We start from the raw sequence: 26,313 nt of genomic DNA on the forward strand, positions 1-26,313 counted from the left end.
CTGGAATACTGGGTGAGGGACTTGGGGACACGGCACGTGCCTCAGGCTTCGCAGCTTGACTACGGACAATCCCAACTAGAAAGAGCAAGGCACACTTCCGTCCGTACCGATGAGCTCCCTTGCAGCTGGAACGTCAGGGGGATGTCAGTAGAACCCCCGGGGATGTTCTTCGGTTCTATCAGTAGAACCCCCAGGGGTATTCTTCGGTTCTAAACCCACTGGGCGTTTCCTGGCCAGAGGAGCCTACATCGTGAAAGTACAATTGTGACCTTCAGCTGGGAAGGAAGACCCCTCAGCCCTGCAGCTGCACCCGCTTGGCTCTAGTTTAAGAAAATTAGAAGGAAGCCCCCGCAGCAGGGTCCCCTCCCCAGGGAGCTGCCCCCCCCCCCCCCCCCCCCCCCCCGTGGAGGCTCGCAGCACGTGGCAGGTGGCGCTTCTGCCTGTGCCGGGCTTCACGCACCCAGAGCTCCATCCACCTCCATCCTGGGGTCTTCCCGCCAGCACCCAGGGGCCCACTCCATCACTCTGCAGCAGTTCTGATATTGGAGGCGGTCCAAGCTGTCTCCTGAGGTCCCGGGTCCTTTTAAAGTTTGGGTTCTGATGACAAAGCTTCATGGGTTTCCAGTCATCAGCCCTTACGGTCATCTCTCGGGTAGCGTTGCTGTGTTTTGTAGTTTTGCAGACCGCATAGACTGTGGTGCAGCAGAAGTGTTTGGGTGTTTGCTGCTCGGCTCAGCCTCCGCCGATCCTATTTACCTTGGCTGGCTGGCCGCTGCCCTGGAGTGGCAGGAACAAGCAGCAGTGTTGACGACCTTTCTGATTGCAGGTGTCCCAGCAGAGACGAGTCTCTCCAGCACCAGTGCCCCGTCAGCAGCAACCCCCAGCTCTGCACACAGCAGCCCAGCTGCCTCACCCACACGCATGTCTGGCATCAGCACAGACAACTCCTCAGGTCGGCCTGCAATGCTCTAGGTGTCCTAGGTTACGGAGGAGGCGAGGGACCCTGGACCCTCAGAGGCAGCCCTTTTATTTCACACCAAATATGGTCGGCAGGATCGCCGTTCTTTATAAATCTTTGCATATGGACACGGATAAGAGCCTTGCCAGGGAAGCTTCTCCTGGCCATATTGTGTTTCCTTGTTCATATGGGAAAAGTTCATGGCAGAGAAGAAAGATAAGAGCTGTTGATGACATGGGGCTGGGGACCAAAGCCAGCCTCTCCAACTGTGCGGCTGACTTGGGCCCATGTGACGACTCTGTTCTGTGGGTCAGTGCCCCCCTCTGCAAAGACGGTTCTCATAAGATTCATTTTAAGGGCTTGCTGTGAGGGCTCAAGACGTAAAAAGCCGGTGTGAAATGCAAAGTGCAAAAGAGTAAGTGGCATCCTCATTAGTAATCAAAGTAAGGGCGTCATAACCGTGAGGAGTTTGAGGGAGAGTACACGCCAGGTGAGAATTACACTGAGGGGTGAATGCTTCCCTCGCCACTTACAGTGTTTGTAATGGCTCGAACTATTAGTGATTATCATAAAGGGCCACGTGTAGATAAATCTTTGATGCCTGCTCTTGTTTTAACAATAAGCATCTGTTCCTTCGAAGGAGGGCCCCTCCAGGGAAGATTGGGCTAGGAAGTTCTGGGTCTGTATGTTCCCCTCACCCTTCCATGTGGCAGGCTCATTAACTGTTGTTCTTCTGCTCATTGCCTTGCAGATTCGGACCTCTCATACACCCCACGCACGCAGAACCTTACAGCAAACCTCACACGCACGCAGAGCCCGACAGTAATCACTGGTCTGGCCTCCACAAAAATAGGTGACAGCTTCACCCGCAGTCACGCAGCCATGCCACTGCAGTGGGCCTGGGACGGGCTCATGGAAGGGTCCCTCCTTTGACAAGTTCCATTGAGGGTTGTAATCCTGAGGGCAGGAGGGCAGTTAGTCAGTGACACGGCTCTATTTTTGCAGTGTGACAGCGGGTGGGAGCAGGGCGCACAGTGGCTGTCATACAGTGTCACGTCCTTGGATTAGCATCCTCCAGGAGTTGTGTACTTTATGAAAACGTGTGGCGAAATGACCAAATATACTAGAACTTCTTTCTCTTAAGAATGGGGTTAGGTATTGGCACAGAAAAGAACAGTCCTACCAATGGACTCTCCATCCCAGGTAGTGAGCAATGAGAGCAGAGGACAGAACCTCAGCCACTCAGTGGGGCTGTGGGGACAAAGGCAGGCTGCGGGGAGGGCCCAGTGGTCGGCAGGGCCGAGCCTGCGAGGCCACCATCCTTCCCCAAATCCTTCCAATGCAAAGACCAGATTCAGAGTTCTCTGGGTCCCCGCAAAACACGTCTGCAACTCCGTCTTCAGTTAACTTGATGCTCACACAAGATACCCCTCAATCTGCTGGACCTACTATCTGTGCAAACAGCTTACAGAGGTCCAGCTAGAGAATGAAGCAGCCCACGTCTATTTTCTGTTCTGTTTTTCTTTAAACAAAGGTGTAAACTGAACTCCCTGGGGTTATAATTATAAAAAAATCTAGTTTGAGGTAAATTCAGGGGATGAGGACGTTGAAAATGGTTTTCGCTGTGTGAATAGTCAGTCATGTCGTCATACTGGAGTCAGGTGTGTGCCCCAAAAAGTCTTCATATGATTATTATCACAACTGTGTTTATTAACAAAAATTAACAAAAAAATATTTTCTAGGCTTAGCTCATTAGTTTATAACATTTGAAGATTTGAGATGGAAATGTTTGTTCCAGGCCCTGCAAACCCTGTGTTGTCTGTCAACGCTAACTCAGCAGACATTAGTTTACGAAGTTGAAACATTATAAACCTCCCTTTCCCAATATGACTACAGCTGAGAGATTCTAAAAATGAAATGTTAATAATTTGCATTCTTCTTTTCTCCATTACAGATTTAACTACAACTATGCCACCATGTGGTAAGTTTGTTTGCATAGGGGCAGCTTCTGTCTCTTTCCAATAGCACTTTCATTACTGCCTCATGCCAAGCTTCCGAGACCCCCTAGCAGGCCAAACTCACTGCTCTGATTTCTCACCAATGATGACCTCCAAATCTTCAGAGCCAGTGTCCTTCAGGACAAGAACCTTTGATGTCGTATTCAGACCTCGTGTTGAGTACCAGGATTTTAATAATTACTCGTAAACCACTTCGGCGGGGGGGGCATTTCCCTTCAGTGGGGTGTTTGTAACATGGATACAAGTTTGTTTTGGGGTGGGGGGGGGCAACGTTTCAGTGTAATGATGTACATGGAATGTGGATACTACCTAAAGGCTTATCAAGAAGAAAAAAATGTATGTATCTGTTTCTGTCTGTCCGTCCGTCTCACTTGCCTGGGTTTGGCTCAAAGCAGAGGCCTGAGACCACTTTGTATACATCCCTTCCCCAGTCTCTGCCTCCCTTCCCAGTGGAAGCAGAGTCCTTCTTCCCGGCCAGGGCTTCCCCTTCCACATTTCTACCTGCCCCCCTGCAGTCCCTACTTTCAGTGCACCCCTGAACCCCGAGTGCACAGACCAACCTTCACAGGCTTGTTGGATGAGTGCTATCATCTACCACCAGGGTCCTCTTGTATCGCTGCCTCCTTCTGCCCTTCCCTTAAGTAATGAGGAACGGCTTACAGTTTTTGACATACACAACGTTTCTTCCTGCCTCCTGCTCTTCTTCCTCTTTACCTGGGAGACCACCCCATCCTCACCCAGCACCCCCTCCCGCCATCTGCTTTTCCATGCCCTGCTCATATTTTAAAACATAAAGTGAGCCACCTCCTCCTAACCCTCCCCTCTGAAGAGATTTCTCTCTCTATTTCCTGCCCTATAATTTTCTGCATAATCTGATTTTAGGTGTTTGTATGTCTTGGGCAACTCACATCTGCTCCTCTCTCCACGTTAGACTGTTCATGTCCAAAAGCTGACTGTCCGTGTCCCGAGTGGTCGGGACAGTGGTCATAAACATCACGAGGGCTCCATCACTTCTGTTGCATTAATAAATGAACGAATAAATTAATACTCATTGAAAGGATATTTTTACCAGTCAATGGAATGTGTTTAAATAAAGGCGGGAATGTGAGCTGACACTAAGAAAGTTGCTTAGGATGGTTTATTATCAATAGTTTTGCATACATAAAGGAATGATGCAGCCTGGGTTGTCTAAATAGTTAACGGTCCACGTATTTGGAGAAACAGACCACCAAGAACTACGTTTTAGAAAGCACAGGAAGTTAGACAGCAAGAAGAAGAAATTTGTTGGGTGTCATGCCCGTATCAACTCAACAAGTAGTTATTGAGCCCCCACTAATGACAGGTTTTCTGGAAGGACCTGCATGTTTGGTGATGATCAAAGTGGACTGGCCTTGGCTCTCATGGCACACAGTCCACGTTAGGAAGACGGACATTAATCTGATAATCATCCAGATAGAAACTTATAAGCTGGGGTCCTTGATAACGCAGGAAAGGAAGTTAGGGAAGAATACTGTGGAAGCACCTCATGGGTGTCTTCTCTTTTCGTGTTCCCGGGGCTATTCTGTTAATGGTTTGATATTTCTGAAAATACATGTGAAGGCGCCTGCATTTAACGTAGGTTTATTCATTCTGGAAAATGGAAAATAATCCTCCCTGTTTTCTTTTCTTTCAGATCACATGTATGCCAATATTTCTGTGGCTTATGTTTATAACCATGGGAATGGATCATTTCATGCAAAACTCAATGTTGCTGACGAACTGACGTGTTCTCCTATCCAATGTATAAACAACATCATCTTTAACCTAGAAGCATGTTACATTACCAGTGTTAATATAACTGATACATCATGCAACTCTGCAGCACCTAAAAATTTAACATTATATGTACCACCAGGTAAATAGAAGTTGATTACTACTTGTACATTTATAAAAACAGGGTGTTTTCATGTATGGTGCCATCCAAGGGTCACGGGAGCCAGGCACGTGAGAGAACAGGGTGAGGGAAAAGAAGTTAGCAGGAGGCCAGTGGGTGACTTCTGTGCTCAACCAAACTCATAAAGCCATATAAGCCTTCTGTTTTTATTCCTTACCCCCTCCCTGCACTTCTTTTACGGAGCGGTTGGTTCATGTAGATTAGATACAATTTCTCCCACTCAGTGATTAGGCACAAGCGTTTTTTTTCCCTCCTCTGTTTCATTCAAGTCATTAAATATATACGTACAACATATTTATTCTTTTAAATACAGGTGTGTCTGGAATATATTGGGGAAAAGCACAAAGTCAAGGGTTTCATGTTTGTGAAAAGAACAAAAATACTTTCACACAAAAAAGGAGACTTGGTGCTCACGTGGAGCCCACCCAGTTGCTTTTGCCAGCGCTGCTGCAGCTGGGAAAGAAAAGGGAGTCAGGTCTCCTGTCTGCTCCACTGAAGCTTAGTTTAACAGCACTTGGAAAAGGGATTCGGGGACTATGTAACTTGTTGACTCTCTCACATCATTTCATAATTCAAGATTATCGATCAATTTATTGACACTTAAATAGGGTAAGACTGATGTTTTTCTGAAAAATGCCATGTAACTTACTAATTTTCTCAAAATATTACCAAAATCAATTATCAATTAAAAACAGAAAATAATTTTTAAGAATTGCACTGCCCAAGAGGAAGCCCCATACTCTGTGTAAGAACTGTTCCATGTAAAATCAAAGCGTAAGTGAGAAAATTGAAGATGTAAATAAGAAAACAAAATGGAGTGAGTGCTTTCAAATATGCAAAAAAAAAGATGCAGTTTTAACTAGATGTTTGCTTGGATTCTGTTTTTTAAAAGTAGCATATACATAAATTCTAAATAAAATGTTACCAAAATGTGTGATATGAAAAAAAAAAGAACAAACTAAATAATCAAGGAACACAAAATCTTAAGTTTAGACTTTTCCAAAAAGTAATCTAAATGTTTGCCAAAGTATTTATTGTGAATTAATTTCAATTGAGCACAGGGCACATGTTATGAAATATTAATCTCCTATTTCTATATCCTCTTCTTGACAGATTCTGAAAGTTTTCAGTTAAGTGACTGTGTAGAGAAAGAAAAAGCAAATACTTCTATTTGTTTAACTTGGAAAAAAACCAAGAACAATACTTGTGATGGAAAGAAATTTAAATACAGATTTACATGTGGTAAGAATATAGCATTGATCAGATAATTTTCTGTGGTAAAAAGTTGTGCTACATATTGTCTAGTTTTTCCTTCCCTCCTGTATTTCCTTCCTTCCTTCTCTCTCTCTCTCTCTCTCTCTCTCTCTCTCTCTCTCTCTCTCTCTCTCTCTCTCTGTCTCTCTCATTTGTTTGGAATCAAATCACTGTATTCTCTATACCCCTCACATTCACAAAATAGACAAGCACTCCCCCTGAAAAATAACTTGAAATCGTAAAAGTCAGTTTACAAGCATTTTCTTGGCAACTGTTACACACAAGGTATTGTAGAAGAGATGGTCAGAGAAGGGTGTTGTAAAACGATGGTACATATTCTGTGAAAATGAAACGGCAAACCAATGTTTTGCCCAAAGGGCAAGACCATATGATTCAAGCGTTTACTTGGTCAGCCCTTCACCAACAACATTCACAAGCAGCTTCTAGAACATTGAGATGGAAGGGAAGTGGATAAAGAACAGTACGTGCTTCTAGGGATAAGTTGGGGTTCATATTGGTGGGGGGCAATAATTGAAATATCATTACTTTTGAATGATTAATAATATTATGATTTTGATTCCTTTTTATTCGGGGTTATTGAGATGGAATCTCCCTTCCTTGGCATAAAGCCATCTTCTAGGCCATTTTTGTCAGGACAGACAAATGCACACAAACACACACGAAGGATGAAGTGTGACCCCGGTTGTCACCATCCTGTTACAGGGAAGATACATGACTGTGATACCAGTTGTATGAGGAAAGCAAGAACAGACATATGCTGGACTGATGATAAAACAATGACCTGAAATATTTATTAGGTGAAGGCTAACTGAGGTGTAGTCTCGGTTTCTGAGCAGAGAACAATGAACTAATTCCACTGGTTAAATTAGAGACACTCTCAAATTCAGTTTTACTTCCTAATGTTTTCTTTAAAATTGAGTGTGGCAAAACAGTGTATTGTTTTAGTAGTTTTCAGGATCTTTTACTTATTATTTTGACTATTTACATAGGTTTTCAATCTAATAGATATTAATTACAAATATGAAATCTAAATAAAAGTTACATGTCTTATATTGCATTAATATACTCATACGCATTACTTATTTCTTTCAGGTAATAGTACTGGAATTGAAGATAAATTTGAAAAGCACGACTTGCAACCCTACACAAATTATACTTGTGTCTCAGAAATTCTCTATGATAACTATAAAGTTACTGAAGAGAAAATTGTGCGAACAGATTTTGGAAGTGAGTATATTACTTACATTTATGCATAAAATTTCTTCTTATATTCTATGATTACTTGAGAATCACTGAAAATGATGTTATACATATGGAGAAAGGGTTTCAGAAAATGGATTTGTATCATTTTTTTAAAGTAAAATTATTTAGAAATAAATGACAGGGGATCCAAACCTCTGTCAAGGGTTTTGCTTGTTTTGCTTTTTGCAAACTGTAAACTGTTGTGAGGTTGTGGTGGAAGCGAAACGGTGAGGTAAGTGAAGTGTGTGTTCACTCATTGCCCGTTTCATGCCCTTTTCCCCTGAGCATCATTCTGGTCCTCTGGTGCCCCCTGCCCCTCTAGTAGATCCTGCCTCTGAGAGAAGTACAACGAGCACATCTGCTAATAAAACACAGTGGTAAGTCCAAGAATTGGCAGCAAAATAATAATTGTTATTACTAAAATGCCAGCAGTATAGATAATAGCAAGAAGGATGTAATTAATGACAATTGGAAAATAAAACTCTGGAAAAAGATAGCTTTTGGGAGATGGAGGAGAAAAGGAACTACAAAGTACTCAACTCCCACTCTTATTTAGTGGAAGTAGAGAGATTCCAATTCAATTGGGAATCTTCTAGAAAAAAATGTTGCTTATGTGTGTGGCAATTGATGAGTCACCAGTAAAAAAGGAAAGCCAGAGAAATAGCGGGCATTGCTTATAAGCAGTAGAAGAAAGTTATGGGATTAAAAAAAAAAATCTACATGTTAGAGGAGGAAAAGATGATGGTGGAGAAAAGGAGGAAGAAGAAGGGAAAAAGAGAGAGAGAGAGAGAGAGAGAGAGAGAGAGAGAGAGAGAGAGAGAGAGAGGAAGGAGGAGAAGGAGGAGGAGGAAGGATTTTATCAAAATTGAACATTTTTGCTCTTTGAATAAATCTATTAAGGAAATAAAAAATCAAGCCATACATTGTGAACAACAACAACAAAAATCCACAATTAACTTTTTCAACAAAGGGAATTTTTTCACAATATAGGGAACTCTGTCAACTACAAAATGAGACATCAAGTAACCCAATTAAAAACAAATGAGAAACAGAAACTCATAGACGCAGACAACAGTTTAGTGGTTGCCAGAGGGTAAGGGGGGGTGGGGGGTGGGAGATGAGGGTAAGGGGGATCAAATATATGGTGATGGAAGGAGAACTCACTCTGGGTGGTGAACACACAATGGGATTTATAGATGATGTAATACAGAATTGTACACCTGAAATCTGTGTAATTTTACTAACAATTGTCACCCCAATAAATTTAAAAAAATGGGTGAGCATTTTGAACATATGCTTTACAAAAGAAGATATATGAATGGCCAACCAGCACGTAACTAGACGCTCAATATCATCAGTTATCTGGAAAATGCAAATTAAAACAGCGATGAGATGATGACTTTGCACGTTTACTAAAATGGCTAAAACTGAAAAGACTGACCATACTGTTGGTGAGAATGTAAAGGGATAACTCAGAAATGCCACTCCAGGTATTCACCAAAAAGGAAAGAACACGTCCACGTGAAGACTTCTACACAAATATTCATAGTAGATTCATTCATAATAGCCCAAAGCCTGGAAACAACCCAAATATCTATCGACAACTGAGTGAAGAGAGAAAACGTGGTATATCCTTACAAAGGAATACTACTCACCAGAGACGGAGACCAAGTACTGACACAACATGAATGCATCTCTAGAACATTGTACCTACCGAGTGGAATATGCGAGGTGTGGAAAGTACTTCCTCTGATTTTATCTATGAAATGGATGAAAAGACACATTTCGTCGGTAGTACCGGAAAGCGGTTCCAAGGGTGTCTGGGGTTGGGTGAGGGAGCTGAGTTGACTGAGAAAGCACAGGACTTGTTTGGACGGTACAAACATTCTATCGCTTCCCTGTGACGCTGGTTACATAGGTGTCAAAACTCATCAAACTCTACCTCAGATGGGTGTGTTTGAATGTAAACTATGCCTCATAAATTTGATGTAAGCATTTATCACATTCTTCGTCTCGACTTCTGATGCCTGGTGACTGGAAGCAATGACAAGTGCCCTTTCAAATAATGACTGTGAAGTTGATGGGTGCTACCAACAACAGACTTGCAGCACAGAGAAATCTAGAAATCCCAAGGTAGCCAGACACAAATGCATATGAGAGAAAGAGGAAGTTCTTAGATATTTTCAAGTCAGGGGAGTGCTTAGGTGTCACAGTGCCACTCAGGAGTGACCTTCACTCTGCTAAATGACCTCTAAAGAAACTAACATGACCAGTTGTCTTTTGTTTAATTTCATTATTAATTCATAATTAATTAAAATATGGCTATTAATAATGCATGCTTAGTCTATGAAGAATGTCTTCTCCACATTGTAATTTTTATTTTTTATTCTCGTTCTTTCCACAGATCCCAGAGAACCTGAGAATATTAGATGCCAGGCTCAAGGTGCAAAGATTGCAGTGGTTACCTGGAAGCCTCCTTCTACAAGTCATTTTAATAATTATGTTCTTTGTTATAATGATTCAGGTAATTTGTATATAATTTAATTCCATATCAGGAAAGAGTAATCAAGGATTGGAAAGCTAGAAAGGAGGGTGAGGTCGTGAGCATCGAAGCTGTCTGCCTAGTGACAGCAAGGACATCCTGTGCACGAGGTGGCTTGAGGACAGCTCCCGCTGTCAGTGGGCTCCCCAGTCCGGCCATGATGACGGCCTGGAGCATCCAGCCTGCCTGCCTGTGTCGATCTGTCTCAGCCCCAGTCTGCACACTCCAAAGTCTGGGGAAAGGCTAGCTCTGGGAGATAATACCCATTCCTGTCTTGCACATTTTATATAAGTGAGTCACACGGGTTTGAACTCGTTATTCAGGCCCACAAACACCACCAAAACTGGCACCAGTTTGGTGCACGCAAAATATTGGGTGCATTGAAATGAAGAGGCACCCATGTAGCCACGGAAGCCAGTCTGATGGCAGGTGGAGTCTTGGGTCGCAGTTCTGGTTAGAATCAGACATCCGTGGAAGCAGAGGGACTGGGGACTAGTTCAATCCCGAGTCCTCCAGACGAGAGAAGAAACATCTTCTGGACAACTTGAAGTATCTCAGATGCTTGTAGAAAGCACTGAGCCTCCATGGACCACGTGTGAGCAGACGGGGAGCCTGAGACAGCCCTTCACCTGTGGGAGGTGGGATTCAGCTGAACCTCTCACTGACCTCCATCCTCGTCTGGTGGGTAGGAACCAGACACATTTTCCGAATTTGAAAAAGTAGAAAACCGTTTCTCTTCAGGGTCTTATTTTATATTTCAAGAACATATCATCTTGGCTGGTTGCTGGAATCTTAGTAATCTAATCACTAAAGCGACGTTAAACACACATGTAGTTTTTAGGTTCGCATAAGAGGACTCAAGTGCTGTGGATGAGAAATATCAGCAAGGCACTTGGGGTCACGGTGATTACAAACGTTGGGTCTATGAGAAAAGGGAAGTGGAAGTTCCAGGAAGATAAACCCGCAAGACGATTAGATGCCCTCTGCCTCCCTGACAGCCCTCGGACGAACGCTGGGCTGGGCTTCCCGATGAACGCATTGTCTGGGTTTCTCTTCTCTGAATCTTCTACTCTCTGTTCCTCCCTTCCTGTACTCTCTCTCCTCCACCGTATTTTCTATGCCAGAGTATATGGTAGAAATTTATGGAGAAATGTTTATTGCTGCTTTATATTCTATACAGTTTGAAATATCCAGTATTTGCATAACGAGGCTTAGAATGACGTAGTGAGTGAGTTATCAGCAGTCTGATGAGGGAGTTTTTTGCAACTAGTACTAGTTTTTTCATGTGTGTTTTTTCATTTTGTTTTGTTTTGTGTTTATCACCACTACCATCCCTTCTTATTTAGTGGGGCCCAAATTTATGACTACCCAAATATAACACTTAAACAGGAGGGGCGGGGAAGTAAGGAAGCGGGAGCTGGGCAATGTCAGGCTCTGTGTGTGCCCTTTTCTCCCGAACTGTTCGCTGCTAACAGAATCCAGCTGTGTCCTGGGCTGTGCGCTGACTGCTGATGGGTGGGTGTCTTTGGAAGCTGCCCACATGCCACCCGCTTTCTCTCGTAGTGATCAACACAGAGCACCCTGAACGGAAGGGTGCTCTGCTTTGCTTCTCTTGTTCACCTGAAACATAGGCAGTGTGAGACCCTCTCCCACTTTACCGAAGTCGGACTTGATAGCATTCCAGCTTTGTTAAAGCATTTATTTAAACTACTCTCATTATTTCAGATAAAATCACTATTAACAATCCACAGGAATAAAGTCTCTGAACTGTTATTGCAGCTTATATTACTTTTAAATTAGGTACTAAGTTTTATGTCATTATTTCATAATGCAATCATGTCAGTGTCTCTGAAAGTTAGGGGTTAAAGTGGAGGAAAAATGTAATTGACATTTATTCGTTTCCTCTGTCGGGTGTTTTTATAATGTTTGAAGATTCTGTTAAACCTCTCAATAACAACTCTGAGAGGAGAAGGGCATAAATGTTTCCATAGCTCATAGGACGCAGCTGGGTAATCACAGAAGTTAACATAAATGATCAAATTGAACAGCTTGAACTGTGCTCTTTTTGCAATTGTGTCGTTCATGCTTTTAGCTTGAGATACTGTAGGCAAATGCAGTATTGGATATAAACTTGATGACAACTGACAATGACGCTTCCTCAATAATGGAGGAACTTCGTTGCACTCAAAGGACTATTTTTCAAAAGTTATTGAAACCAGCGTTCACCCTTCAAGGTCACAGTGATGCTGCTGGAAATGATTTTATGTAATGTCTTCTTTTTCTTGAAGAGAAAACGACCTGTTTTATATTTTAGTTTTTAAGCAGCACAAAATCCTGTGGGGATCAGCGGGTTATACTCTTTAGATTACTGTTGAAGAAGATAGTTTAGAGCAGTTCCATGTGGGCAGCTGTTAATGGATTTCCTGAGATACTTTCTAAAAAACAAAGAGGTGACAAGTCAGGAAGCCAGTGTCTTTGTAGTCATTTCTATGAGCCATGCATGACATAAGGAACGGCATGTCCCTGAGGGCTCACAGAAAAACAAATCTCAAGCCCTGAGCCAAATAAATCTTTAACTGGTCCCCCACACGGGGCTTCTGAGAAAAACAGCTCAAATGCAGGAGGGGGCAGGTGTCCGCGTCAAGTGCTTTGGCCTTTCCACCAAACCCTGAAACCTCAGTGCCAGGGTCCCTCCTTTCCTGTGAGGTCATGGACAGATTGCTTAGTGTCTCTTTGGCCCAGTTTTGTCATCTTCAAAGTGAAATCATATCAAGGGTGCCAGCCTGTAGGGTGGTGGTGATGGCTAGTTAATTTGCGTAAGCCAGTGCTCGGTACACAGAGTGGCCCAGCCATCGTTTCATCTGCATCTCGCTGTCATCACTGTGACTGCTCTCTCGAAGGCCACTGCCACTCTCACCTCCCTTGGACCCCTCTTTCCTGGAGCCACTTGACTACTCAAAAATAATCAGTGCCTAGTGATTTTTCAGTGTCACAAATGCTAACTCTTCTGCCTGAAAAGTAAAACACACTGAAACAAAGTCCTACGGCCTATGTGCCCCCCACCCCCCACCCCCCACCCCCCCGGCAGAATCTGCTGCCTCACTCAGGCTTGTCCCTACACTCAAAACGCTTGTATGGTTTGGTTTTTCTTTTCAACCTTCTACCTACTCAGTCTCACTCATCTCTCAACTCTCAATGAAAAGCTCAGATGCGACTGCCAGCGTGAACTTTCCTCGTTTCCACTGCCGCTTCAATCACAGTCGCATGGTACAGACCTACATCTGAAATCCATCAGAGTAGCTAATATCAGGGGTCAAAGTTTGGAGGTTAAGTATCAGAAACGTTCACTAAAAATTCATCTTTCTGAAACAGCACAACTCAGGACTTTCATAATATCCACTGAGGGCTGTGTTTTCTCAGAAAGGAGAGAGACCATCTTCACAAATGTGCCTTAACTTATTAAGTTGTTTATGTACCAAAATAGTTATATGAAACCATAACTTTCGAAGATCTGAGTTTGTTTATAACAATGGAATTTGTCCAATCCAGTGGCTGATGGCTGTGTGGCCCTCTGTGCATGAGGACGTATTTATCTCTCAATCACTCGGTTTGGAGTTGGCGAGGAATGATTTTGTGCAGACACCCAGTTAAATATGTGGTAATCTTGACTTTTAATGACTTAATAAACATTTCCTTTTTTTTTTTCCTGAGGTTTAAATTGCCGCGATCTGAATGAAAGTATGACCAACTTTAATCTCACAGATTTGAATCCGTATACACATTATAAAGTAACATTGCATGCCTACGTCTGCGGGCAAGTGAGACGTGATGGAATTCCTGTGACATGTGTATTTCAAACAAAAGCATCACGTAAGTGACACGCTTTCATGCTTCTCTCTCTGAATGGTAAGGAGCAAAGTATGACCATTTTAACATACTGTACATCTGTTTATGCTTCATTTGGGAAATAATTGATCTGGCACATTTGTTTACATCTAGGGTTTAGAATAATTTGAAATACAACTTAAAAACGGTGTTTTGGGGTTTTCTGCACTCTTCGGGTATAATCATAAGAATTGTAAGAATGAAGCATCGGGGGCATATTAACTGGTACAATCTGTAAGAGTTCAGGCAAGTATGTACCTAACCAACTTAGCTAAAAACACGTTGTTTGTTGTTTTCTTTACTGTCCAAAATAGTAACTGCTCTCAGACACCTAATCATGCCTCACTCACAAAGCAGTCACTTGCTAGCCTCTGCTTACCTGACCAAACACCTCATAAAACAAAATAGTTTGTCAGCATTTTCTTCTCTTTGCTACACTGAACTGCCGACTGTTTTATTTAATGGCACATTTTCCACGTGGGGTTTCCGTCGCATGGCACTTGGCTCTTGCCACCAGTGTGATGGCCCCATCATATCCAGGCCCAAAGCTAGGTCTGCCTCTGAGGCCAGTGTTGGGCCCAGCAAGGTCAGGGAAGAAGGGACCCCCAAGGGTAAGACTGCAGGGGCCTTACCTGGAGCCAGGTTCGTGGAAGGGTTTTGTCCCCTCAGGGCTGGGCAGAAAATGCTCTGCATGTCATTGAGGCTTGGGGTTAAAGAGTCCAGGTCCTCGAGTTTTATACTTTGGTTGTTTTCCTGAATTTCTGTGATACCAGAGGAAACAATTAGCTGCCAATCCTGGAGAGTCCAGCCAGGTAGATGAGTGCCTGGCTGACGTGGGCACATCGCAAAAGGAGGGCGTGGGCTGTATGGAGGCTGCCGGGGTTCCCTGTTCTCTGCTCTCGCATTCTACACGCTCCTTACATACAGGATGACGCAGAGGCTGTGGGTTCAAGTACCACTTGCAATCTCATTAATCTCCACCAATGACCAGGTGGTTTCGTTTTAGGTGTTTTGCTATGTACAATATGTGCTTTTTCCTGTATGTACCTCATTTCCCTGTCCACACCCCCCACATGAACACTTAAAATAGGGGACAGTGTGCACATATAGCATCAAGTAGTTTAAATGTGCATTTACCCAACGATTAAAGTCACACACCTTTCTTGCTTTGGATATAGCGCCAACCATGGTCAGGAACATCAAAGTCGCACAGAAGTCAGATAACGGTATGGATGTGAGCTGTGACCCGCCTGACAAGTTCAACGGCCCCACCTCAGGCTTCTATCATTTGGAAGTCGAAACTGGAGGTCACGTGGTTCAAAAGTCCAAACAAAACACGTGCCATTTCCAAGTAAGAGATCTTCAGTATTCAACAGCATACACGCTTCAGGTAAGGTTATCATCTCTGTAATTGCAATAGTATTGATATACATGATAGTGACTGTTACATAGACCTTACGTAACGGAAACCAGTGCATCACACCTCAACAGCCTGAAATGTTTGACTCCAAATTCTCACCCCCTAGTACTAACCACCGTAGTTTCAAGCAGATATTTTGTCGGCATATTTTTTGACCTTCAATATGATACCAGCAAATTACCTTTATATTATCAATATATCATATAGTACCAATAGGACCTTCAAGATTCTGATGACATAGTTTGATGCACTTCATACTATTTCTCACTAAATTATTGCTCCTGTGTCAGGAAGTACGCTTTGTGCACAATGGATGATTACTTTGCTAAATCTTTTCTTTTCCTTTTTTTTTTTTTTAATCTTTACTAACGTGACTGTTTTTAACTAGGTACCCTGAGGTTAGAAAATTGTACAAATAAATATTAGGAAATACTAGGGAACACAGACAATTAAAAAGCTCACCCTTCATGAGCTCACTGCCTACTGATCATATTTTGTGTGTATACTTCTAAAATGGAAAAACTCAGCCTTTCCCTTCTGTTATGGGGGAAAAAAGAAAAAAACACACAAATCGATCCATCTCCTGTGTTTCTTCCCTGTGAGTCTCCTTTACTATTCACATGAAACCCTTCTGACACTTCTGGTCACCAGACCTGTGCCAGTTCTTCCCCACAGGAAGCAAGTCTTGGTGACACCAGCTGGGTGTCCTATAATTTCATCCAACTGCGACACTCTCTCCCTGGGGACAGTGTCAGATCCCACAGGGTAAGGGCTTTGTCCTACAGGACTGCCTTGCCTCCACTTTAGATGCCAGTCGCAGATAGTCGGTCCCCAGGTCACCCATAACTTCTGTCTGACTTGGCTACAAATGATGTATTCCCATGACCCCCTCATTGGGTTCAATTAATTTGCTAAAAGCAAACCAACAGCCAGATGAAGAGACACATGAGACGAGGTCTGAGAGGCTCAGGAGGTCTGTCCCATGGGGCTGTGCTGTGTCACCCTCCCGGTGTGGAGGTGTCCGCCCACACGGAAGCTCTCCGAATATGGTACTTTTGGGATTTTATGGAGGCTTCATCATGGAGGCACGATCAATCATTAATTCCATTTCCAGCCATTCTCCCTTCTCAAGACAATAGGGGGGCGGGGGGCAGGGCTGAAAAATCCAAGCTTCTAATCATGGCTTGGTCTTTCTGGTGATCAGCCCCACCCAGGAGCCATCCAGGAGCCCGCCCAGAGTCACCTCGTTAAAACTAAAGACACTCCTGTCACCCAGGAAGTTACAAGAGTTCCAGAAGCTCAGTGCCAGAAACCGGGGGTGGAGACCAATACCCAATACATGTTTTCCATTATCTCACAATTTCCATAATATGCAACACACATTCATATATATTCAACATATCTGAATACAGTTTGGTAAACTGCATTTTTCATATATCACTGTGTCATGAACCTTCTTCCATGTTACATATTCTGCTACTATGTAATTTTTAATGGTTGCATAGGATTCTATCATATGGCTTTATCATTCTGTACTAACCATACCTATTTTGATCTCTGTTAGAAACAGTAATTGTTAAACACACTTATTGGTGAATAACAGGTCCTGCTTTTTCTGTGATGTTTGGGCAGTGAAATATGGTATTGGCATCTCTTTTTGTTTTCCTAGGGCGTCTTTATTTGCGGTTGAGGACAAATACAGTTTTTGTTGCTATTGTTATGGTTACATGCTCTTTGCTGCCTTTGTCTGGTTTTCTTTGGGGAAGCTTTTTGGATATTAATAATATTAATCTCTGTCATATGAGTTGCAAAGTTTGTTTTCAGTTTGTAGTTTGCTTTTCTCTTTTATAGCACCTTAAGTTATACACAATTCTCCCTTTTATTTTTATTCAAATCTATCAGTTACTTTTTTGGTTTAATGGGAATTTCCATAGTTGACTGTTTGATATGATGTTGACAATTGGTTTCATATCCCTTATCCCTGAAAAAAAGTGTTCTTATACATGTAAGCTTTCTTGTTTTTTGTTTTTTTAACTAGAAACATAGGTTGGACTTTATCAAATCTTTTTTATGTTGCCATGATGTGATTTCTTTATATGGTGAATCATAGTGATAGGTTTCCCTAATGCTAAATCATTGTCATATTCCAAGAGAAAATTCTGCTCCGTCATTGCGTATTATTGTTTTAAAGTATTATTGAATTTAACAGCTTAATATTTTATTAAGTCTTTAGGAGCAGACATCCATAAATGAGGTCGTTCAAAAAGGGGGTGGAAAAGGTGTGACATAGACGTGGGTGTCATTCTTGTCATGTTTTCGTGTAAAGGAGATGCTAACGTGATAAAACACTGTAGACATTTTTCTGTTTTATAACTTTATAGAGGATAGGAAGGATTTTTTTCCCTTGGAAGATTTTGTTGTAGTCTCTTTAATGTAGAGCAGAATTCTTTAAGAGCATTTATGTTTTCCTTCAATATGATTGTTCTTTTTAGATATTTTAGACTTTTTTCAGTGGGTGTGCCACCTACATTCTTCCAAAGAATAGTCCATGTGGAAGAAGTAGTTTGTTTTTCCCTATCGTGCATTGTACCTCAGCTTCCACCACTTCCTCAGTGCCTGCCAAGCTCCAGGCACACTGATTTCTTTTTTAATTTCTAAAATACATCCAGGTTTAGTCCTTTAGGCACTTTACCTGATGCTCTTCTCTCTTTTCAGCATTTTCTTTTTCCGTTTGTCAAATATGGTTAAGTTATTCTGAAAAATTATAGGTAAATATCGTACTAAAATACAATCTTGAAATTCAAGTGAGGAGATTGTTATTCAGTTATCCATTCTCTTCCCCACTCTTGAGCAGCCTGTCTTGTTTTCTTCATTGCATATGACATAACTTGTTTGTATGTTTACTTCATTTCCATTCCTACATCTTCGTGAGGGAACAGTCATTTTAGCTTCGTTCATCATTGTGGTCGCTGGTTGATAAATTAATGAAGTTGTTTTTGTTATTGCTAATTTATTACTTTTCTTTTGTGTAGGTTTATTTTCATGTTTTTCAGGTAGTTTGGGGATTGAAAGTGTTTTTTGTCCATTTATTTAATTCTTTTCTTTTTTATTAACTAAAAAATAATTAAAGCTTTGGTAAAATTTTGACTGTAGCCCCTGTCCCTGATTTCTCCATGACTGAATTTCTAATTTCTCCATGACTGACATAAAATTTAAGGAGTGGATATTTAGAGTTCTTATTATTGAAAATTCTAAAGAGTTCATATTGTAATTCAGAAGACTAATTTATCTGTTTTTTTTTTAAGAGACGGTTTCTACACTTCTGGTGCTTGAATTTTTTTTTATTGTTATTAGTTATTAGCTAATAAAAGATCATTGGTCTTTACACTTTCTGCCTTTTGGAATTTAGAGTATTTTTTATAGTTCACTTAGTACATGGTACATGTTTATGACTATTCTGTGAATACTGGGGAAATTATACATCCTCCATAGGGTAAAAGCTCAGGTACATGTTTTTCAGATTTATTATATTTGTCAATCTCTTTTAATGATAGGATCCAGATCTATTTTTACTTACATTTGTTTTTTGCTTTTATTGCTCTTGTTGCTTTCTTTCTCTTGTCAGTTTCCCTGTATATCTAAATTGTTTTTGGTTCATTTGTAGTCAGTATTATGAGATGCAGGTATTTATGGGAGTTACGTCTCTGCTGTAGATTTTGCCCTGTACACTCAGGGCATCAAATATTGTAACTGCGTGAACAAATATCACTTTAATATAAATATGGTGATTATTACATTATAGTATTCCCATTTCCCCTTTGAAAAATTTTGTGTGCATTTTATGTGTAATTCTTGTAAACAGTATATGGTGGAATTACATTTTAAATAAACTGTAAAGATATTAGCCTATTAATAGGGAATTTAACTTTAAATTATGAATATTTTTATATGCAGAATTTGATTCCTTCAGTTTCACCTGTTCTTGCTATTTACAACTATTATTATTATTATTATTATTATTGCTAAATGGGCTAAGAGTTCTTTATATCTTTTTCACTGTTAAATATTTTCTTTTAAAAAATATTTGGAAAAAAAAATATTTGATAAAATCTTGACATATCCTTGAAATTCCAGCTTTAAATGAAAGGTAACCAGTCTATTTTAATGAAAAGTAGCAGCATTGTGTGAGACATATTGTATATACATTGGCCTCAGAAAGTGACTTTCTCTTTTATTACTGGCCTTCAGGTCTATTTCAACAACGGGGAACATGATGGATTTCGAGACAGTGTGTCTTATTCAACATCTTGTAAGTTGTTACTTGGCTATAGATTATATTTATATTAAAATGTAATTAGCACTCGCAAAGCTTTATTATTTTACATTATCTCGTGTTTAATTATTAAATGTTTGAATTGTACATGTTCCATAAACGTAGTATTTTAAGTTATCTGAAAAAATGTACAGGGGAACAAGATATGAAAATACAGCATCTTAAAATTCAGTGAGGCGATTCAATTATTAAGGGTTGTTGATTGTATAAAATACTCGTGAAAGGATTTCTCTGAGTAGAGCATTAAGTTGTGATTATGCCATTCTCCACGTTAGTAACAAAGCACGTCGGTCTGCGTGCTGTTTTCGAGGCTGTTATCTATTTAATCGGTGCTGTGCTTGGCGGAAGCAGGCATTAGACACAAATCCCCCCTGGTTTACCTAAGTGAAGCTAAGATAAGCCTTCCCCAATGACAATGTGGCTGCTTGACTTGGGCGTCTCCTCCTTCTTCAAACTTTCTCATGCCTAGCCGAGCCGCTGCTCTCCTTGGAGCCTGCTCGCCACCTGCCTTCCTGACCCATGCCTCGAAGCTCAAAACCCTGTGTGGCCTCATGGGTGGCTTCGGAGGCCCTAAGAATCGGACCCTTACCCTCCCCCACTCCAGCCACCTAGAATTCATGGTCTCCATGGGCATATGCCAGGCGTGTTCCTGTCTCCAGGTTCTGCCCCACCTACACCTGCCCCAGGGTCACACCCAGCCTTTATAGTGTCCTAGTCTACTTTAGCATCTGCGTGGTTATGATGTATATTGTTCATGGGCTGTCCTCCTGCCTGACAAGGTCAGTTCCACAGGGACCAGAATCTTTGTTTTCATAGGTATCTGAAGTGGTCAGAGCAGTGGTGGGTGCACAGTCAGACACAAAAATATCTTTTGTGATGAGTGAACAATCAGTACTTACCATGTCCCAGGCATTATGCTAAGCGTTTACTGGGAATCAACTGGTGGAAGCTCGTTTTAGGAATTAGAGAATGGAGACGGAAAGGTCCCAACTGGGAAGAGGTAGAGCCAGGATCCGAATCTCACCCACCTGGCTCTGGTCTGAGGTCCTGGTGCCACTCTGTTATTTTGTTGTACTTTCACTGTACATGAAAAGTATGACACAGTAATTCATGGTGAGGGATATTTCGAATACATTATCTTTTCTCTGCCCTTCCTCCAGCAAAGGGTGTGACTTCATGTTAAACCTTAGTGAAAAATTACATCAGGGTGAGTGTAATCCTAACCAAAGAATGACATAATTTTTGTCTCTTGGTTAATTGGTTTCATACCTCAGTGAGCAGGTAAGAAAGTTTATCTTTGTGGGGCAGAGGCCTTTCTGATCCCTATAGGAAGCTACCCACTTCTGCATATAAAGTTAAACTATATGAGTTTTTTTCTGAGAATTATAATAACTAGATTCCGTCTTTGATCCCTTCCAAATAGAGAGGCTGAAAGAAAGAGAATTAAATCTACATGATAGTATCTCGTAAGAGGACATTATTTAAAGGAAGGAAAGAGAATCGCTCTTCTATAGTCTAAGTGTTTTCTTAAGATACAAAGTGTTTTTGTTGGTTCTGAATAATCTAGGCAAGATTCACAACATCAGGAATGTGTTGTATTTAGTCTCATTCTAAATCTGTTGTCTTTTGAAAACCTGAAAATAAATAAAAATAGCAAAATCTAAGTACTTTAAAAATGATTATTTAAAGAATCCAACCAACTATCTGACACAATAATCTCTCTTCATGTGTTATTTTTCATTTCTAGATAATTCTAGAGCACTGATTATATTCCTGGTATTTCTGATTGTTGTGACATCAATTGCCCTGCTCATTGTTCTCTATAAAATCTATGACCTGCATAAGAAAAGATCCTGGTAAGAGTTGATTTCAAAATGAAAAAAATCATGACGTTAATTATGATGCAAGCACCCAGCTGTGAGGCAAGTTCGCAACCAGTTAAGGGAACAGTGACAAGACAGCATGAAGTCCAGTTCATCACTGAACTTTTGCTCAAAGATTTTCAGTACGGTCTTCTTGGTTTATATTTCAATATTAGTATTTTCTACACTCACTAATAAGGTTATGGGTTTCTTTGAATAGTAATCAATGAAAAGAATGTGTGTCTGTTCTTTTAGTACAAAGTGAGTCAGAGGGATCTAGGAATGACAAAGGCAAAAGAAAGGAATAAAAATATCCAGGGAAGCAGATGTATTCCTTTGGCCAGGCACAATTGCGTTTTATGACAAACAAGAGTTTTAAAATAATTTAGTCACTTATCTGAGTGTAGCAGACAACCCTTGATTGGTTTCTTCCTCCATTTTTCCTCCCTTCCACCCTTCTGTCCTCTATTCTTTCCTCCCCTCCCCTCCCTTCCCCTCTTCACTCTTCCTTTTTTTAACTCCCTGCTTCCATTCCCTCCTCTGTTCAATACATTCATTAAACATAAATTGAATGCCAACTGAATTCTGTTTCTGAAGGCTATAAAAACTTATGTTTCTTATTTTCACAGCAACTTAGATGAACAACAGGAACTTGTTGAAAGGGGTAAGTATGTGTATTATTTTTAACGCTGAATTACCTCCCCCCCTCACATTGGAAGCCATTCCTTTTAAATAAGAATTCAACTTTTATCTAATCTGGATTTGCTCCATTGACACCATGAGGAAGCATCACTGTATTTATGTGCATCACTGTATTTATGTAATCAGCAAGCATTAACTCTAAGATGTAAATGTAATGACATGTGTGAACCCGGGAGAGACACCACACTGGTCCTGAATCTTCAATGTGTTTGCAGATGATGAAAAGCAGCTGATGAACGTGGAGCCGATCCATGCTGATAACTTGCTGGAAACGTATAAGAGGAAGATTGCTGATGAAGGGAGACTCTTTCTGGCTGAATTTCAGGTGTGTGCTCATCTCCATCCAGGAGGAGGAATTGTACTCAGTGATCAAGATAAATCCAACTTAAATATATTTGCCTTTAGAATTCACCCCACAGAATCCTGCAATAGTATCAAAGCAGATATTATTAGCAGATATTCACTCACCAGGAGAGTGACTCGTAGTTAGGGAACGAGTCCATAGTTCACAATAATGCTTCGTCGTTGTGAAGTTGTGTCACCAAACCTGTTTGGCTCAGTGTGTCCTTATATTCTCAGTAATCATCCAAGTACATATTTTTCAATGATTTTTCAAGTCGCAGAGCAATGAATGCTTAATTTCCTCTCATGGAAGAGTTCTTCTTGAAGGATGAGACTTAGTCTCAAAGTAGTCCATCCTTCATTTTCTAAGTGTTTTCTGGTGTAATTTCTCAATGTTGATGTCAATGACTGTTGTGCAATTTGGCCATCAGTATAAAGGATGCGCATTGCAGGACGTCTCCTTTCCGCACTCGGAGAAGCCGCAAGGGGAAAGCTACTTTTCTTTCTTTTTTAATTTTTATTATTTAAGTGTGTTTTTCCAGGACCCATTAGCTCCCAGTCAAATAGTTGTTTCAATCTAGTAGTGGAGGGCGCAGCTCACAGTGACCCATGTGGGGATCGAACCGGCAACCTTGTTAAGAGCACCGCACTCTAACCAACTGAGCTAACCAGCCGCCCCGAAAGCTATTTTCTTTTTGGAATGTGCTGTGACCCAAAGATGTTGTGTCTTCCAGAGCATTCCACGGGTGTTCAGCAAGTTTCCGATCAAGGAGGCTCGGAAATCCTTCAACCTGAATAAAAACCGCTATGTTGACATTCTTCCCTGTAAGTGACCCTGGAGAACACGATCCCGCGTGTTTGGGCTACTTGGTTATTCACCATTTCACTAACTTACACTGTCCTTTTCCTGAACAGATGATTATAACCGCGTGGAACTGTCTGAGCTCAACGGAGACGTGGGGTCAAACTACATCAATGCCAGCTACATTGACGTGAGTAGAAAGGCCTGTACAGCTGGGTTGGGTTGTATCTTCATCCTGTTGTCTTCCATCAGGTTCACTCCCCTTGTATCTTGCCTCCCATTCAGTTCTTTCTTGGCCATGGCAAAATTTTAGGAATATGACTAGAAAGAGTTTGTAGTAAGCCCATAATGTCACCACCACAAACAGCAAAATCTTTCTACAATTTGCAAGAATAGTTATTTCTTATTTGCTATCAGTACTACGTTTAACACAGGATTTTTTTTCTCTACAAACAAAATGATACTAAGAATCAAAATACCCTGGTGCCCAGGGCGGGATATCAGATGATGACTGAGCGTGTATGTCCCCTGAGAGCCCACATTCGCCCGGTGGGGGCTGGGGCTTCTGCCTCCCCAGGTTCCTGGACCGGGTACAATAGTAGAGGTTTGGGCTGGGACCCGGACAGGCCTCCTGACTCCAAACCGCTCTGCTTCAGTGCGTCACACAGCACTGCACGTCCATGGGGCGCTCTCGTGGACCCAGGTCATGCGACCATTGGCTTTATCTGAAAACAAACATGGCGCATGGGGAATTTACCCAAAATAGTTAAAAATGAAATTCACTATATAAATTCTTAAATATGTCAAAATGTCAAGCAGTATCAATTCATAGAGAGACTGGAAAACATCTCCCTCCCACTCAATGCACCATCTGCCCAATGTCCCCACATAGCACAAGAGATGGCCTGTGTGGTTCCTTATTTATCCAGCTGGAGTTGCTGTTTACAAACAAGAAAATGCCCACATTTGTTATCTCCCCTTTATCCAAGATGTTACCATAACATTCACACTGTTCTGAATCATGTTTTATTTAATTAAAACATTTGTGTTGGAGATTATATATATATATACATTATCATTATAAAGAGCAGGGCTCGGCAAATCTCCTTAAAAAAACACTCAATTGAAATTGAGGGCTTTTTTGTTTGTTTGTTTTGAGCTACTTGAATATATAAACCTTCAGTGGAGTAGGTGAAGTGATTAAATTATCATAATATGTTTATTAATTTACACCATATATTAGTTTCCCTGGGCTGATATAACAAAGTACCACAACTTGAGAGGCTTAAAACAACAGAAATTTATTCTCTCATAGCTCTGGAGGTGTCAGTAGAGTCACGCTCCCTCTGAATTTTTAATTTTATAAGAATTTAGATAGTCTCTAAGGAGGAAAAATATCTACTTTCTATTCAAATACGTATGGTAATTATGCTGTTGAGCTACACTTACGTTTCTCCAGCAGAGCTGGGAGCTCCTGGAAAGCAAGTGTCTTCAGCTTTTAGACATGGACTTGTCATAGTGTAACCCATATAAGTGTTGAATAAATGAATGTATGAATAATACGAGGTCGCAAGAAGTTTCAAGAAGTTACTGAAATTAATCATGACATTGTATGGCCCGTGTGATGGAATTCCGTCGCATGGCAAAGCTATCTATCTGTCTGAGGCATCCTATGACTGCTGAGGTGATCTTAGGAACGTGAGATAGTTTGGAAGAAATTAGCCCACTATCCTATATGGCTCCGTGCTCCTCCTTTTTTTTGGCAGCAGGAGTGGAGAAAGCTGCCATTGCAGAGAATGAAATGAAAGTTGTCTGTTCTCTAGAATGGCTGAGACGGAGTCTAGGTAGGAGGGGGGCTAAGCTCAGGCTGCCTTGCTGAAAGAAACAGAGTGAAAATCTCGAAGGGAACGCCATGGCTGTGAGGAGGTTGAAGCTGTGGCAGATGGTGCTGTAAGGCTGGCAGGGTATCAGGCACAGAGAAGCCTCGATTACCCTTGTGTATTGCTGTACCAGCCCACATGAGGGCCAAGTCGTCTTTCAATTGTTTGGGGTATACAGCGATGACCCATGCAAGCCACTGTGTCAACAAACAAATATTGTTTGTACACGCTAACGACCACGTTTGGCACACTTAAATGCCTGATCGCGAGTTAATGAGATCCCCCTATCATTTGGAAATGCCCAGGGAAATCCACAACCAAGAAATGGTGGCTTGAAAGCAACTTCCTCTAACTTCCAATTGTGTATGTAAAGGAGTGAGTGAGTGTTCAGTAAATGACATACCTTTGTGTGTGTTTTGAACAGGGTTTCAAAGAGCCCAGGAAGTACATTGCTGCACAAGGTAATGTAGCTCCTCGTCCACTAGCTTCCTGAAACCATGTTTTGCAGCACTTTGAAGAAGCTCTTTCTTAGTTCGTATTTGCTTACCGCCTAGGTCCCAGGGATGAAACTGTCGATGACTTTTGGAGGATGATCTGGGAACAGAAAGCCACGGTGATTGTCATGGTCACTCGATGTGAAGAAGGAAACAGGGTAAGGACCCAGAAGCTCGCTAGGGCGGAGGTGGATGTTAGGAAAGGAGAGTGTTGGATCGCGTATCCAAATGCCACGTGTGTGTGCTTGATGACACAATCAGACCATTCTCTGTTTGAAGCAACATAACACTTGATTACAAGTTTTCAGACCTGTAGAAAAACAAAATTTGTACATATATACATATATGTACCTATGAGTACAATTTAAACATTCCCGGTTAACTGCTGGTCTTAAATTTGATTCTCATTTCTCGGCAGTGTCGTTCTAAGTTCAGTACATTTCTATGTGCTGATTTCACAAGTACTTGTGGGTATACTTGAAACAAACCTGACCGTGGGTACATGGGTGGTAACTCGTGTGATGTGGCTTTCGGAAGCATGAAAGCCTCCCCATCCCCAGCCTGAAATTAACCACAGCATTTCTGCCGACCCCCAAGCACGTCCACTTTTCCTATGCAGCTAAGC

General features: G+C 41.5%; 1 protein-coding gene and 1 long non-coding RNA gene across 6 annotated transcripts in view; one reads left to right on the plus strand and one right to left on the minus strand.

The window, feature by feature from the left end:
• PTPRC (protein tyrosine phosphatase receptor type C) overlaps positions 1–26,313 on the plus strand; it is a 96,544-nt gene that overhangs the window by 55,866 nt on the left and 14,365 nt on the right. For 3 of the 5 annotated variants that reach the window (XM_019750887.3, XM_074317082.2, XM_019750888.3), the window contains 15 exons: positions 2,913–2,939; positions 4,649–4,870; positions 6,023–6,151; positions 7,277–7,411; positions 9,831–9,950; positions 13,680–13,838; positions 15,032–15,243; positions 19,522–19,582; positions 21,354–21,462; positions 22,098–22,132; positions 22,386–22,495; positions 23,247–23,337; positions 23,428–23,504; positions 25,619–25,655; positions 25,749–25,846. In XM_019750887.3, coding sequence (XP_019606446.3) covers positions 2,913–2,939; positions 4,649–4,870; positions 6,023–6,151; positions 7,277–7,411; positions 9,831–9,950; positions 13,680–13,838; positions 15,032–15,243; positions 19,522–19,582; positions 21,354–21,462; positions 22,098–22,132; positions 22,386–22,495; positions 23,247–23,337; positions 23,428–23,504; positions 25,619–25,655; positions 25,749–25,846 — 1,622 coding nt within the window. Of the gene's footprint in view, positions 1–826; positions 953–1,709; positions 1,812–2,912; positions 2,940–4,648; positions 4,871–6,022; positions 6,152–7,276; positions 7,412–9,830; positions 9,951–13,679; positions 13,839–15,031; positions 15,244–19,521; positions 19,583–21,353; positions 21,463–22,097; positions 22,133–22,385; positions 22,496–23,246; positions 23,338–23,427; positions 23,505–25,618; positions 25,656–25,748; positions 25,847–26,313 lie in introns of all 5 variants that reach the window. The other 2 variants (XM_019750883.3, XM_019750886.3) reach the window with 1 other exon arrangement.
• LOC109457763 (uncharacterized) overlaps positions 25,862–26,313 on the minus strand; it is a 35,060-nt gene continuing 34,608 nt past the window's right edge. The window contains exon 13 of the long non-coding RNA XR_016021575.1: positions 25,862–25,998. This is a non-coding gene — a long non-coding RNA (uncharacterized LOC109457763). The remainder of the gene's footprint in view (positions 25,999–26,313) is intronic.

Source organism: Rhinolophus sinicus, chromosome 6, assembly GCF_057876585.1.
Source record: "Rhinolophus sinicus isolate RSI-liver-muscle chromosome 6, RSI-T2T, whole genome shotgun sequence".
Classification (NCBI taxonomy): Eukaryota; Metazoa; Chordata; class Mammalia; order Chiroptera; family Rhinolophidae; genus Rhinolophus; species Rhinolophus sinicus.